Source organism: Eumetopias jubatus, unplaced genomic scaffold (assembly GCF_037043125.1).
Source record: "Eumetopias jubatus isolate StellerSeaLion01/CBP00866 unplaced genomic scaffold, mEumJub1_p1.0 scaffold_8, whole genome shotgun sequence".
Lineage (NCBI taxonomy): Eukaryota > Metazoa > Chordata > Mammalia > Carnivora > Otariidae > Eumetopias > Eumetopias jubatus.
In genome coordinates, this window is record NW_028274814.1 from 74,934,517 (window position 1) to 74,951,024 (window position 16,508).

General features: G+C 38.9%; 1 protein-coding gene and 1 long non-coding RNA gene across 8 annotated transcripts in view; one reads left to right on the forward strand and one right to left on the reverse strand.

Annotated features, from left to right (window-relative positions):
• ANO6 (anoctamin 6) overlaps positions 1-16,508 on the forward strand; it is a 186,073-nt gene that overhangs the window by 138,633 nt on the left and 30,932 nt on the right. For all 5 annotated transcript variants that reach the window (XM_088026014.1, XM_088026012.1, XM_028123129.2 and 2 more), the window contains 4 exons: positions 3,173-3,278; positions 7,287-7,347; positions 13,202-13,344; positions 15,534-15,611. In XM_088026014.1, the coding sequence (XP_087882140.1) occupies positions 3,173-3,278; positions 7,287-7,347; positions 13,202-13,344; positions 15,534-15,611 (388 nt within the window). The remainder of the gene's footprint in view (positions 1-3,172; positions 3,279-7,286; positions 7,348-13,201; positions 13,345-15,533; positions 15,612-16,508) is intronic.
• LOC114224097 (uncharacterized) overlaps positions 8,149-16,508 on the reverse strand; it is a 90,042-nt gene continuing 81,682 nt past the window's right edge. For all 3 annotated transcript variants that reach the window (XR_015768843.1, XR_003612315.2, XR_015768842.1), the window contains 2 exons: positions 11,157-11,320; positions 8,149-10,310 (listed from right to left, as the gene is read on the reverse strand). This is a non-coding gene — a long non-coding RNA (uncharacterized LOC114224097). The remainder of the gene's footprint in view (positions 10,311-11,156; positions 11,321-16,508) is intronic.

Consider the following 16,508-nt stretch of genomic DNA (forward strand, 5'->3'; position numbering starts at 1 on the left):
CTGATAATCTTACTGAGGCGTCTTCGTACATGCTGAATCACTTTTCTCTTTCTGCCGTCAAAATTCTCTTTGTTCTTGTCTTTGGACACTTCGAGTCTGATGTGCCTATGTTTGGATATCTTTGAGTTTATCCTACTTGGAGTTTGTTGAGCTTCCTGGGTGTACAAATTAATGTTTTCATCAAATTTGGGAACTTTTCAGTTGTTATTTCTTCAGATATTCTTTCTGCCCCCTTCTTTTTTTCCCCTTCCTCCTGGGACTCCTAGTATGTGCATATTGGTATTGTTGATGGTGTCCCACCTCTCTCTGAGGCTGTGTTCATTTTTCTTCATTACTTTTTCTTTCTGCTCCTCAGACTGAATAATCTCAGTAGACCTAGTTTTAAATTAGCTGATTTTTTTTTTTCCCCTTGCTGGTCATCTACAGAGGAACCTCTCAGTGAACTTTTCATTTTAATTATACTTTTGTATCTCTAGAATTTCTACTTGGTTCTTTTAACAATTTTTTATATTGCTATTCTCTGCATGGTGAGATGTTCACATAGTTTAATTCTTTAGGCAGAGTTCCTATCAGGTCCTCAACCTATGTTTAATTGCTTATTTAAGTTTTTGTCTAGTAAGTCCAATATCTAGGTTTCCTCAAGGACCAGTTTCTATTGACTGCTTTTTTGCACCTGCATTATGACCCAAATTTTCTGTTTCTTTGTGTATCTTGTAATTTTCTGTTGAGAAATGGGCATTTTAAATATTATAATGTGGCAGATCTAGAAATCCTACTTCCCCTCTTCAGAGATGTGGCTTTTGTTGTCATCACTGCTGCTGTTCATTCAGTTACTTTTCTGAACAAATTCTGTAAAGTCTTTCTGTTGCATGTGACCATGAAGCCTGTGTTCAGTAAGCTTAGTTGTCAGCTAATGATTGGACAGTGATTTCTTTAAGTGCTGGGAACCAATCATTCTTGGAGCCTTTGCCAAGTTGCTCTGTATGTGTCTATGGGGAATGCCTTCAGCACTTTAGCAGGCAGTTTGCAGGTCTTCTTGCGCCTTTACTCCCCACTTATGCAGAACCTCAAAGCCAGCCAGAGATGAGGGATTAAGGTTTCCTCAGGCCCTTACTGGCCACCTGCACTGTCCTACACATGTACATGGCCTTCTACAGTCCTAGGAATTAATTGGAGCTTTTTAAAGCCCCCTATAGGTATCTCATTCTCCAATGTTTCCTTTTAAGTTTTTTGATCAGCATCTTGTTAGCCCCTCCTGGTATTGCCACCTCAGGCAGTTGTAATGTTAATAATTCCTACTAATACTTTCAACAGACACTCTGGGAGTAGTATTGTTTGCACAGTATGTATGAGCTCTGATACGGGTCAAAAATAACAAATCCTGTTAATGGAGCTTTTCCAGGGAGCTTCCAGACTAGTCAAATAGTGACGTTTCTCTGGGGATGGGTTTTTTGGTAGCTTCACATCACTTCTGCCTCCTTCAGTGGCTGCTATGCTACCATGATTGTGGGGTTGTTGTCTTTTAACCCCACCATTAGGCGAAGGATATGGGGATGGGGATAGGTCAAGGTAAAATGTCACAAAGCTCACTATCTTTACGGAGATTTAGCTATTTTTACTTCTCAGACTGCTGTAAGCCCTTGTTTAATTTCCAGAGTTCTGCAGAGGTTACTTTTTACAAATTTTGCCAGTGTTCTCATTGCTTTTATGGAGGAGTAGATTTTCCAAGATCTTTACTCAGTTATTCCAGAAGTGTTTTCCCTGCCAGTTCGTTTTTAACTGAATTATTTGCAAGGCTAATGAATTCTACAACTCCAGTGCCATTCACATAAGGAGTCCATCTGAGAAGCTTACCCCAGAGGGAGCAGTCTGCACCCTCTTGTAAGTTTGCTTTTTCCTTATTAATTTATTAATTTGTAGAAGTTCTTTAAATACTCTAGTGAATAGTCCTTTGTCATTTTCATGTGTTGCAAAACTTTTACCTGTTTGTGGCTATTTCTTCTTCTCCCCCTTTATGGTCTTTTAATGAAGTTCTCACTTTTATTAGATTTTGAATTTATCAGTATTTTCCTTTATGATTTATACTTTTTGTTTTCTCAGTAGTGGAGTTTTTCCTTACCCCCAATGTTATCTAGATATCCTGCTTTTTTTTGTTTTTTTTCCTAACAAGGTCCTACTGCTGCATTCCCATTTTCTACCTGGAGTTGATTTGTATGTGATAGGCTTTAGGAGTTCAGTTTCACATTTTTCCATAATGGATATTCGATTGCAGCAAATGTCACTTCTCACTTTACTGGTTTGCTGGACCAGCCCTGTCCTAAGTCAGTGTTTGTATATGCAGAGGTCTCTTCATAAACTCTGTTTTTTCTTGCTCAGTTCTTCTTAACCTATGGCAGTAATACCTTGTTCTTTAGGAATGTCTTGAATGGTCTGAGCCTTTTGCTCTTCTATTGAATTTATGGTTCAAATGAAGGAGAAATAACATCTTCAGATGTTGATTCTTCCAAATTATGAACATGATAATGTATCCATTTATATAGATCTTCTTAACTATTTCGGAACAGTTTTATCATTTCCTCTCTAAATCTTATACGTCTGGAATTTGATTTATTCCTAGGCTCTTTATATTTCTTAAGCTATGGAAAAATGATATTTAAAAAATTAATTTTTAATTGTTGCAGATCTATAGGGGTGTAGTTCCTTTCTCTGAACGCTGTGTATATTTTGTATACGGATTCTGTGTCCAGCATCCTATATTTGTTTTTCTTGACTTACTGTGCCAACAAGTTGCAGATCTGTAGGGGTGTAATTCCTTTTTCTGAACCCTATGTATATTTTGTATATGTCTTCTATGTCCAGCATCCTCTATTTGTTTTTCTTGACTTACTGTGCTGGCAAGGCCCTCCAACTGGAAAGAAGTAGTGATAACGGGATGCTTTACCCTGATCTAAAGGAAATACTTCAGCATTTTACCATTAAGTATAATGTTGTGTTTTTTTTTTATAGGTTTTATGTAGCAAGCCTTTGTTAGGTTCATGAAGTTCAATTCCTTTCCTAGTTTTATAAGAATCTTATTTTCTTATCACAAATGGATGTTTGATTTTATCATGCTGCTAGAAAGGAAGTCCTAATCATTAAAACTTTTTAAATTTTATTTTTCTCTTTCCTTTAGCAAAGAAGTTTGTCATCCTGATATTGGTGGCAAGATCATCATGTGTCCTCAGTGTGATCAACATTGTTCATTCTGGAATCTCAATATTACTTGCGAGTCCTCAAAGGTAATTTTTGTTACTCTAAATATTTGCAAATAATGGAAGTTTTTTTTTTCCTTCTAATAATTTTAGCACAGGCTGGAATTATTTTTTTTCTGTGAAATTCAGAAAAGGTAATTTTCAAATAAGCCTCCAGATATTCTGAAAGATAGACATGGAATGTATGTGTTTATTTCTCTTTTACAAATAGGAAATTGAGATGAAAAGCCTTATCTAAAATCTTCGGGTGGGTCAGTGAGGAACTGCAGAATTGAACTATTGTAGTATTTGAAGTAATCAAAGCAGAATTTCAAAACCAGCTTATTTCATGAATACTGTTTAATAGGTTTACTTATTTTCCTTAATTCAAGTGAGTAGAAACCTGATATTTGTATTTGTATTTTTCCACTTCCAAGGTGTGCTGAAACTATGCTACATTTTTTTAAAAACCCTGATCATCAGATTTAGGCTCTGTCTATGACTATGCATAAGAAAGTCTTTGTATATAAATGATAATAGATACTCACTTTGTCCCAAAACATTCCCACAAAACACATCTGGTTCCCTTAAACATGCTGAAGATCTTGAGCTATATGACTTGTTAAAATCCAGGACATTTAGGACAAGTATTGAGACTAGAGGTAGCTTACTGAAAGGCATGCCACAAACTCTAGCTGGAGAGAAAGATGGTCGTCTTGCTTTGGAGAATTTTCCTGACAACTTTGACCTACTGTTCTCCCATGTTGTGATCTTTTCTCTATCCCCTTGTTCCACCATGAAAGCTTAGGAATCCTAAATGGTTTCAGAATATTCCAGCTTACTCCATCAGAGAATTATTTAAAACCAAATACATTCCTATTATAATGTCACTTAAAATGTATATCTTGAAAGATTCTTGACCTTTTGACACAACAACCCTGTGAGGTAGGTGGAACAGGTACTACCTCCATTTTACAGATTAAAACACTGAGGGTCTGAGAGATTAAATAATTTGCTCAAGGTCACCCACCTAGTAACTGACAAAGCCAGAAATTGACAGCAAATCTGCCTTTCTTGCCATTACTGTGTTCCTCACCAGCTGACAATAGTAGCAGCCACTTCACTCACAAATTGAGCACTGTGTCTGAAAAACGTTCCGCTACTTAATTAAGATGATTGCAGGGTATTGTCGATACATGGAATTTTACTCTTAATTTATGAATTAAAGTAGATTTCTTTGCCTCTCCCCCAGAAACTAACACAAATTCTAGACTATAAAAATCTGTCATAAATCACATAAAGTAAAAGACTTGAAGTTAGCAGGAGGGACGCTGCCTTCCAGCGATGTTGACTCATAAAGGTCACTAGTTAGCGCATATCCCTGGACACTGGGTCTAAGGCAAATGCCAGTGATAATGCCAGAGGCAAACTATACTCCACAAAGTACAATTGGAAATTTCATTTTCTTTAAGAAATTCTCTTTCAAACACCACACCCCCATCCATCTCTTCTCTCAGTTCTTCTTTTCCACCGACCCATCCCTAAACACGTGACTTTCAAACACGTGGCCCTGTGTGTATATTTTTTTTTTCATTGTTTTGGAAAAAATGAATCTTTTATTCTATCCTAATTTCCTAAAGAATCCTTTGAATCTTGTTAGGGTGATTTATTCTTTCATATGCCTCCTTCCCTTTGTAAAAGAATTACATTTTAAAAATTTTAAAGGGGAGAAAAAGCAGCTTTCCATGTCTTTCTGTTGGCTAATTCAATCATTTCTTTATTCATACATTTATATATTCATTTCTGCTTTCTTTTGGAAAGAGAGTATTCAGTAATGGACATGAGTGCTAAAAGGGTTAATAAATTAGAAAATTGTGATCAAGGAAGTGAGGGAACAGTTATGGAGATAATCAGGATTAATGTTGTTTTTGTGATTGAACATTAAATAAGGTTCTTAGCTTTTTGGCCGGCAAGATAAAAGGAAAGTGTGGTAACTTAAAATATTTTGTTCTCGGAAATACATTGTTATAAAATTTTGATTTTGTTCCTTTGCAGGAAGAAACACAACAAATGGTCACTTTTCTAGATTTTCATTGGTTCCTCTGCTTTAAAACATCATGCCCTTTATATATGTGCAGCCATCTTTTTTCTTTCCTATTCTATGTGATTAAAGCAGGATGCTGACTGGGGCTGTCCTTAACACAACTGTGTTTCCCCATCTGTGCCCTCCTGGCAAGCAAACTAAGCTAAGCTTTTTACCAAGAACACCCCTTGCTTACCTTCTCCCCTGATTCCTGCTTATGGGGTACATAGGGAAGCCAGCCATCTTGTTCTTTCCACTGAGTCCTCGATCCTCACAAATGTGGCAAAAATGATAACTTCATCCAGGTCACCTAACTCCATTTCTTAGGAGCGCAAAGCACATCTCTTATCTTGAGCCAGGCAACTGGGGTGATCTTGGCATTAGTGGTAAACCTGCTTTTTCTTGCTACTCCTTTTTTTTTTTTTTTCTTTCACACTGACAGATAAGCATCCACTGGCTTTTTCTCAACATGGTAGGGCAAAGAATTCATGGGTAGGGTTTTTTTCTTTCTGGAGTAGGTACTCAGAGGTATCAGGGCAAGTAGGGAGGTATCAGAGGTTTACAGTGATTCCTAGGAGTAGTGTTGGACAGAATCTTCAGTAATACCATTATAATGCATGGAACAGTTCTGCATAAGACTTTTCTTACAGTAATTTTCACTGAAGGATAAGGCATAACATTAAATGAGAGCTTTGGTTCCGTAAGAGTCAAAGCTGAAAGATTTGAAATATTAGTCCATGGAATGCCAGGACTAGAGGAATAGGTAGGTGCAGTGTTCCCCAGAGTGGCCACTCCTTAATTCTGTCTTCCTTAAGTGATTTTTTGAGAGGAATAGTTGGGTAACAGTTTGGGATTGTGCTTTCTGATCAGGTTCAGATAGAGGATTGAGGGACATCTGTATGCTTTGGAAAACACACGTACAAGACAACGGTTAAGTGGATATTCTTTTATGAAAACATATTTTCACATAGATGAAAGTTTACCAACTTTATATCAGTATATAAAGGGCAACCAAAAAAGTTACTTAAAGAGTTTTCCTTAGAAGCAACTTTGAATTTTCTTTAGCAACTGAAAAGTTTGGGTTTTTGTTTGTTTTTTTTTAATCCTATAGCTTCTTTACTCTTCATATGGTCTGTATGATCTATCATAAAGTTGATATTCTACATGTTTGCCTACCTTTTCCAGTTCCTTTATACTTTATAGGTTTTTTAGGATATGTAAAAATACTCACTAGTGGAAAATTAGTAACTAATTGAAAGATTTTCCAGGACTCCCGAAAAGGAGATAGGTTATTTATATACTAGCAAAAAAAAAAGAAAAGAAATTTAGCAGAACTAGTGAATAAAGCCTTCTTTGTACAGGTGTATCTCTATTCATTCATGGTTGCACCCATTGTAATGTCAGCAGTAGTTCCTGTACCTCCTTAATCTCCTGGAAGCCTCTGTCATTGATCTAGAAAAGCCATCATTGGGTTTGGGGAAACACCTCTCCTTGGGCAGAGCCATCTCAGAATAAACCCCAGCCTTGTGCTCTTCTTAGCAAGAAAAGCAAGAACTCAGTAACCTATCATCCGACCAGGATGAGATGATGATAAGATGCAAATTGTAAATCCAAAAGTTGCTCTGAGTTCCTTGTGTTTGTAGAGCTGTACACTTCAAGTTCACTAAGACAGCTTGTAAGAAGAGGCCATCATTCAAAAGTCTGATACTTTAAACTGAATGGAATCTTAGCGGCTATGCCAGTTTCTTTATCACGATATGGAAAATGCACTGTGGTAAATACAGCAAAGGCTCTTTGCTTTCAAAACAACAAGAAATCCCATCTGCAGGTATGTAATAGATATGGTGATTGTTAAACTAGGTATCAGCTTTAAAGGAAATTTGGACTGTAGAATACACAAAGCACTGCATATTTGCTGAATGCTAGTGAGGAGAAAACATGATTCAGTTATATGTCATTATTGTATTTTCCAGAAATTGTGCATCTTTGATAGTTTTGGAACCCTAGTGTTTGCAGTATTTATGGGAATATGGGGTAAGTTACTTTCCTTTATCTTTTTTCAGTTAACTTTTACGTCTTAACATTAAAAAAAAAAAAAAAAACCCTGAGATCATACAAGCAGCTAATTTAATACCATTTCACAGTTTGATATGAGCTGTCAAAGTAACCCACTTTTAGGACCTTGGATTGCCTAAACTTCAGCTCCCCTATAACTCCATTTACAATCCTTAAGGCCATTGTACGAGTTACCGCATAAAAAAACTACTTCAAAATGTGGTTGCTTAAAACACACATTTAGTATTTGTTTGGTCTGGTTTGGTCTATGGGGCTCACTGGGCTGGCTTGTCTTGCTCTACATTGATGTCCCATCCTCCAGTAAGCTAGTCCAGGATTCTTCACATGGTTTAGGCTTCCAAAGAGAAGCAAGAGAGGGCAAGCCCCAATGCACAGACGTTTTTTGAGCCTGCGTTTGCCTCAAGTTTATGAATGTCCCATCAGCCAAAGCAGGTCATGGCCAAGCCAACAACAATGTGAGGAGGTGGGAGGATTACCCAGGTGCTTGGATACAGGGAGGCATGGTTCACTGGGAACCATTATTGTAACAGTCCCCACAGCTGTGATCCACTACCTAACTTACGTGGGCTTGGGGTTCAGAGGAAGCAACACAGGAATTACAGGTAAGCTTTCTTCTTTATATTCTTTTATATGAGCGAGTATTTATTAAGTATGTGTTACTCTTACAGTAAATAATAAATTCTGTTTAATAAGTAGAACAGATATAGTCCTAAAGAATATAATTCTTGTGTAGATGCTTTAACACTATAGTTACATTATTTACTTTGAATACCATCATTGTAAGGAGGCAATTATCATTTCCTCTAAATGCAGATATTTAAATGTTCAATTAATGTAAGTGTTCCACCAAAGAAGAAAAAAATTTCATTTTCAAAAAAAAAATCCTTTCCAATTTTACTGTGTAAGTTAAGGGGGAAATAGAGCTCAGGTTATATAGATAGTTGGGGGAAGAAAGTGACTCAAGTCTTCTTGAGAAGACAGCACATGAACTCATGCAGCTCACAGTGCTTTTTACGTGTCCTTGAGATGTTTCTCTTCTGCAGTGGTTGTGCCTATTAGAAGTCACCAGATAGATCACAGAACAGATGTTCCAACTGTTCTGGACACTTTTTAGAGATTAGTTGCCACTCCTGGATAAAGCGAACTTTAAGATGGCCAAACTTATCTATAAAGTTACTGTCCTTCAGACATTTAGCTGTGTTCTGGCTAGAGACCAAAACTAGCTAATATTTGACACACAGAAAAAGAAAGATCACATTTGTGGATTAAAATCCTCTGTACTCCTCTGTTGTAAACTGTGTCATTTCCACCCCCAGTAAGAGCACAGGGTACTGAACACATGGGTGGTGCTCACTTTTACTTATTATCCTAACCTTTGTCTCAGCCCTGATTTGTAATGAATAAAATTCTAACACATCTCTTGAACTCCATATACTAATGGATGTTGACAGCCCTAATTTAGAAATACATTTTTTTTTAAGATTTTATTTTTTTGCTGTAGAGATAGAGAAAGAGCATGAGCAGGGGGAGTAGGAGAGGGAGAAGCAGGCTTCCCCGCGGAGCAGGGAACCCGACGCAGGCCCAGTCCCATGACCCTGAGGTCATGACCTGAGCCGAAATCAGGAGTCAGACGCCACCCAGGCGCCCCGAAATACATTTTAAATAAAGCAAAAAATACAAATTAACTTTGCACTGGAAAGACAAACCTCCCGTTTCCTAGCTAACCTTGCTTTCTGAGATTATTGACTATACTGTGTTTATAGAACTGACTTAAGCATATCGAGCTGATTTCATGTCATCAGATTTTAGAAGGCAGGAAACATTTCAGCATTGCTTGTCGCATCATATGTGATCTTTAAGGATACGTACATATGATGAAGTCTTATTTTTAGTGTCTTATATTGCCTTTCCTGCTACATCTGCCTTATGAGAACCACTGCTGTGAACCTTGTTACAGAAAATCAGAAATTGCAGAACCAAAGAGGCAGGAGGACCATGTGAAGTCTTTTATATCACCACTATTCATATTCCTGTAGCATCTCCTGTGTGCTCAGATCTATCAGTATATTTTTACTATGTTTCTGCTCCCTAGGAATTATAAAAGTTGAGGGTTGAAAACCTTTTGTAATAAACGTAGTACAAATCATGTACTTATCTGAATAATGTACACCCTTTCAGGCCCAGCCAGCCCACATATTCATACTGACTCAAGTCCTAAACACGGACCCGACCCGAGGCTAAAGTGCCAGTTCTTGACATATCCACTTCTCCTTACTGCTTGTTACTTTGTACCTACTTACTGGGTTCTCCCTGGCTCCAGGCTCTCCGCTGAATTTCTAATTTTTACCTTTGAGTTCTGGGCTGGGCCTAGTGATTTCCGGAAAAACACTGGACACTTGGTTTATGGGGAGCTGGGGAATCAGGAAGGCAGTACCCTAACCAACTACACTTGGAGATCGGGAAACAGCTGTTGCCAATTAGTTCCAGAACTGTACTGCTGTATCCACATCAGCTGTATCCACATCAGCAAAATAATGCAGCTCCTGCAACCACCTCTGCCTCCATTCAGTTGAGTTTCTCATTTAAGTGACACACACATGCACCTGATGGGCATTTTATAAAATCACACCAGGAACCCGAGCTGCAAGAGAGTCTGAAAAAAAATGTTGTTGTTTTTTTTAACCTAGTCTTTTAGTTGGGAAGTTGGAATAAAGGCTGAGCAAATTCATCTTGACTTACTCAGCTTTGTGAATAAAGAGGTCTGAATAGTTTCAAGGCCCGATAAAATGGCCCAGCTCTCCAGCAACAAACTTACAGCAACTGGCACACTACCATGTGCTAGTGTGTGCCCCTTGTCCTTGGACGGTGCCGGATATAACCACCAACGCTGTCTATGGCTGTCTTCAGATGATGCATCCTTCCTGTAGATGTCATGATACCATGAGTGAGAGGACAAACTGTTCTTGATTCCCAAAGTCCTAGGCAGCTTTCCCTCTTCTCTCATGACATGTTACTGTAAGAGTCCTAATTGTGTCTCTGTAATCAACACGAGCCTCCTGGTGTGTGGTTTGCCAGAGAACTTAAGTACAGTGCTCCCCACCAGAGGGAGAAAGATCAAAAGACACAGAGCAGGAAATTCCTGTCTGACATGGCACACAGTCACCCGAGGTCCTGGTGCCCTCAGTGGGCGACACAGAGCAATGTGAGTCAGCAGTCGTCCAGGATCACTCTAACACCGTGGGTGGTTATAATACATGACCAGTGTCTTCCCTGGACTCTGCAAAGTAATACCCAAAGGTTTTGCAGACTTCACCTTCCAATACCCCATTACCGCCTGGCGGTAGGCAGCTTGAGGAAGTACCACATAGTGAGTAAGCACAGCTTGGGCTCTGGAGCCAAGAATGCCTGGCCTCCAACACTGTCACCTTGGGCAGGTATCTTAACCTTTCCATGCCTCTCTCTCTCTGTGTCTAAAATGAGGAGAATAATAGCAGTTGCCGCCGAGTTGGGGGGAAGGCTTTTACATAGATGATGTCATTAAGCTCACAACAGCCCTGTGAGGTAGGTCCTACTGCCCCCGTTTCACAGAACGTGAAATGGGGGAGGTTCAGAAAGTTGGAACATGGTGACCAGTAGTCACGCATCTAATAATCGTCAGAACCAGGATTTGACCTCGATTCCAGCATCCAGTTTATTTCTACTCTGACTCATCACTCCTGGAAAATTAGTAAACGCAAAACAAACACTGTTGGAAGCAAGTGCTTTACCCATTTCAGCTGCCTTCGCCGTTGGGGACTGCGGAGTTCCTGCCACTCACGGCCACATCCCAGGATTTCCTCCTGCATCTCAGGCCATCCATGGGCTGCAGGATGTCAGGCTGGCCTCTCTCTGCTGTCTCCTCCCGCAGTTCTCAACTCTGACTGATGTAGACCTTTTAAGCAAAAACAAAACACAGTGCTCATGCCTCATTCTAGTCCAGTAAAGTCAGAAACTCAGCGGTGGTGCCTGGGCTCAGTGTTTTGTTTTGTTTTTTTAAAGCTCCCAAGTGCTGTTCATGTGCAGCCACGGTGAGAGCTACCCCTCTCCACCTCATTTAGTGATCTCATCCACTCATGGCCTCAGTTACTGCTTTAAAAAGTTTCCGACTCAGCCTAGATCTTTCTCCCGAGTTCTAGATGTTTACCTACCTACTGGCCATCTTTCCTGTGGCCCAGAGGCACCTGCTTGAACCAAACCTGTTGGCTTCACTCCTCTTACTGCCCTTTTTATTATGGATAATGGCCCTAGAATTTAGGGCATCACCTAAGCCAGAAACCTGGTTGGCATCCTAGATTTCTTCCTCCCCTTTACACAACCTGCATCTAACCTACCTGCCAAACATGCTGTCTTCTCTCTCCTCCCCACCCAAGCAGGCCTCATCATGTACCTGCCAGCAGGTCTCCCTGCCTCTAGTCTCTCTAGAACCCCTGCAGTGTCCCCTCTACCTTGAAGTTACAAAAGGGTAACTTAAGGCATAGAGTCCTTTGTGATGTGCCCCTGTCATCTCTCCACTGGCTTCTCCACGCTCCTCGTGACGGTGTGCACTCACTTCCGGATATTTGCCGTTTCTAGAAAGTATTCTGATTCTCTGGCTTCCTTGCCTATGCATGTGCAGCTCCCTCAGGGGAGGTGGCTTTAATGTCCCACCTTCACCTGATCAACTCTAACTCAGTCATCTGCAGTGGTCCCCTCCTCTGAGAGAACCTCGGCCACACGTTGGTCACATGTTCTGGCTCCACGCCCAGAGCCAGCTGTGCTTACGTTGATCATAACCCTCACTAGTATACTGTAACTATCACGTCACAATAATTTCTGCACACCTAGGAGCTCCTTGAAGCATGGCCTGTTGTCTTTTTTGGCACATAGAAATACTTGTGTGTGGAACAGTAATAAATCCAGAATTTCTGTATGGGAATGGCACAGGGGTACCAGTCTGATCAAAAGAGGATCTAAGGGATTTACCCTGAAACTACATTTTCAAACAACATTTAATATTGTTTCTATTTAGTATTTTAAGTTCCTAGTAAAGAGTTCTAAAAATTATTTTATTCATACTTCACACAAGGTTGAAAAATCAGTTTTCCATATTTAAGAATATTAATTTAGGGTGGCTTGGTGGTGGTAAGTAGAGATTTGGGGACTACTAAGGTGCCCCCCTCAGGCCCTTAGGAAAGAGGGGGCGGGGGATGTAGGGATGAACAGGCTGAAAGATGGATGGACCATAAACTGTTTTTGAATTATGGTAGTTATTTGTCTTTCTTAGTTGGCAGTAAAGTGCTGGTAGCAGATGCCTTAGCATTCATTAGACACACACACATGCCTTCTGCCCATCATGTTATTACCTTTCCCGTGGCTGTAGTTTGTTTTCACAAGTTGAATAAATTATCAACGTCATCTTGAAAAAAATTAACTTCTCTCGGGGCGCCTGGGTGGCTCAGTCAGTTGAGCGCGTCTGCCTTCAGCTCAGGTCATGATCCCAGGGTCCTGGGATCGAGCCCCACGTTGGGCTCCCTGCTCCGCAGGGAGTCTGCTTCTCCCTCTCCCTCTGCCTGCCTCTCTGCCTACTTGTGCTCTCTTTCTCTCTCTCTGTCAAAATAAATAAATAAAATCTTAAAAAAAAAACTTCTCTCTTTTAAACATTAGTATCACCTGTATGTTAGACTTTAGTGACTGTATAAAAGTGTTTTGGATAGTTAGAACAATTAATAACTTGGTACAGATTTCTGAAACATCAGTCATCACTGATGAGCTACATGCTTCTGTTCTCTGTTAGTCACCTTGTTTTTGGAGTTTTGGAAGCGGCGCCAGGCAGAACTTGAGTACGAATGGGACACTGTTGAGTTACAACAGGAAGAGCAACCCCGGCCAGAATATGAGGCACAGTGTACTCACGTGGTGATCAATGAGATTACTCAGGTAAAGAGAATGTTATGTAGATACAATTTAGTCTGTTTATATAGTGGTTCTCAACCCTGGTGGCACATTGTAATCACCTGGGGACCCTGGAAAGTCTTGATGCCCGGGTCCCATCACTGTATACTCTGGTGGTACTTCGTGGCCCGGGGTATATCCTGGGCACAGGGATTTTGTAAAGCTTCTCTGGTGATTCTAATATGCAGCCAAGATGAAGAAGTATTGCTTAGAATGGTGGACATAGGAGATAAATGTGACGCCTTCTTTCATAATAAAGTAAAATTGGGAAAAAAAATTAGACTCCAACATAAAATGTAGAAGAAAAGATGCATTGGTCTGTGTCCTTTCTTTCATATTGATAAAAAATGCAAAATAGAAAAATTAGATTCTATGACATAGCTGTATAAGAAGGACACATTGGATTTTATAGTTGATCCGCAAATTTTCACAAGCCTCACATTATTACGACCGCTTTTTCATCCTAGAGGAGCTGCCCTTTGTGTTGCTCTAAGCCTCGGTGACTGCCCCACCTTCTGGTTGGGATGCACACAAGATTGTGCAGCTCTTATCCAAAAGTTGGAGAAAGGGTAGAGGAAGAAGGGAAACATTCGTTGAAATTCAACTGTTTAGGGCTGTGCGAGGCATTTTATATAATTGGAAAGGTAAATTTGCTTCTGCTACTGCTGCTACAAAAATAAAAAAATAAAACTATTTCTTTCTCTGTCTCTTATATATATATATATTCCAAAGCCAGTGAAAGATAATTTTTGAATCATCTGCATTATTGCTCCTTTCCATCCACACAGAAAATTTAGAGCTGATTGTACTTGCAGTCATCAGCATAAGGACAGTCAGTTCTGAATATGAATAATTCTTGGAAAGAAAATGCTTTTACCAAGAGCATCAGAAAAATGTCCCGAAGTATAGATTTTATCAATTGAATCACAGATTTATAGAATGCCAACACTAAAAGGGACTGGAGGGAGCAGTTCAACCTCCTCATTTTATAAATGGAAAAAAATGAGGTTCAGTTATCAACAAAAGGTGACATTTGTCTTTTACCATGTGACAAGCTGCAAATAATTCCCATTATGAATCGTTCTCACTGTTTACTATGGGAGATGATGAAGTCAAACCATGTGTTGTTGAAAGACTATACATTCAGAAATGAAAGCAGAAACTTAGATAAAATTAAATGTTGAAAACAACTTTTAAATACTGAAAAAAAAGCTTATAATATTGGCAACGTAGAAAAAGTAGTGAAGAAAAGACAATTTGGTAACTTAAAATTGCCAGTAAGTTAAATTTCCTTTGAAACATTGCTTGTTAAAAAATTGAAGATAAAGGGTCATTTTTCTTTATCTTTTTTCCTCATTTTCCTTTTGTTGCTAATGCATCCTCCACTGGTTTAGAGAGCCTGTAGTGTGGTAATGAAGTGTTGGGAATGAGACTGCCTGCAGATCTAAACACAGCAACTTACTAGCTGAATGATCTTTGACAAACGATTTCACTTCTGTATGCCATAGTTTCCTCAGCTATAAAAATGGGAATAATAGAGTTGCTTCCTCACATGGTTGTGGTAAGGGTAAACTGAGTTAATGTGTAGAACCTACTTAGAATAGTACCTGGCATAGAGTAAATGTGTAAGTGTTTATAGCTATTATTATGCTACAGTTGCTGGTATAATCCAGGTAAATCTTGAGAAGTATTGATCTCTTAAAACTTAATATATATTCTTATGGGCCATGGAAATAGCTATACCAAATTAATATATAAAGCTCAACCAAGAAACACATAGTGGATACCTAGAACTTGCAGACACCTGTGGAACTTCCTGTCCTACAAGTTGCTGCCATGTCTAACATCTCAGACAAGCTCAGGAATGTAGCTCTACAGCTTAGCATTGTCAGATACCCAGGCTCCTGAGCTAAGGTCATGGCACATAAACAGTTCATTATTCATGCTTGCATTTTCAGAAGACATTAAAATGAGCATTGCAGATGCCTTGTTGTGTGTATGTTTGAAATTAACAAAAAAAAAAATGCAGTTATGAGGAAGGGGGCTATGTTGGAAAACTAATTTTTAAAAAAATTAAGCCTAGGATTTAGAGACCAATCAGGAGAAAAAAAAAAAAATCATTTCACCAGAGTACTCCTTTGATTGACCACACTTTTTTTTTTTTTTTTTTTAAGGAACAAGAGCGTGTTCCCTTCACTACGTGGGGAAAATGTGTCCGTATAACCCTCTGTGCAAGTGCTGTCTTATTCTGGGTAAGTCTGTCACAGACTTTTTAATATCTACTTGTAAATATCCAGGAAACTCAAGGCAAGCTGGAAACTCTGTGTCTCATAGAATTGTTTCCAGAGAAGCACTCAGCCACCACATGGAGCGGCTCTCGGTATCTATCCACTCACGGTGGCTCTTCCAGTTCCTTTCACCTCATCTGTTTAAATCAGACGAGTGGGTCCAGATTTTCCAGTTTCTGGTGAAGAAACCAAATCGGAGGCATTAAGAATTCTAAGATTTTCCAACAGTAGCAACTAAAATACAATGTCTAGGAATAGCCTTAAGAAATAATAGGAACTATCAAAGAAAACATAAAAACTACTGAAAGATATAAAGGAAGACTGAAACAAATGATTGTAGATAAAAAGATAATATTTCTAAAATAGCAGGACTTATAAAATTAATTTTGGGTTTTATTATTAATAAAGTCATGTTAGTAATATCATCATTAGTAATATATTGAGAGTTTTATTGGCTCAAGAATAGCCAAATTAGAAAAGAGGACGTAAAGCCCAGATATAGGCCCTCATATCAATAATAATTTAATATATGAGAAGGGAGGCATCATAACTCAGTGGGATTATTTAATAAACGGCAGTGGAACATTTGTTAGCTCTTTGGGAAAAAAAAATTAAAACCATACTTTGAATACATATTATAATTCCAGAAATATTCAAAAGGTAACACCGCAAACTAGAAACAAATATTGATGAATGTGCAATCTCTAGATTAAAAAAAAAAACTTTCTAAACATAACAGCAGTGGAAGAAGTTTCAGAGGAAAATCTTTAAAGATTTCTACACATCAGTAGCATTCTAAGCTTAGACAAAACAGAAGAAATTTTTGTTAACAACAAGGGCAAAGGGTTAATACCTTTAATA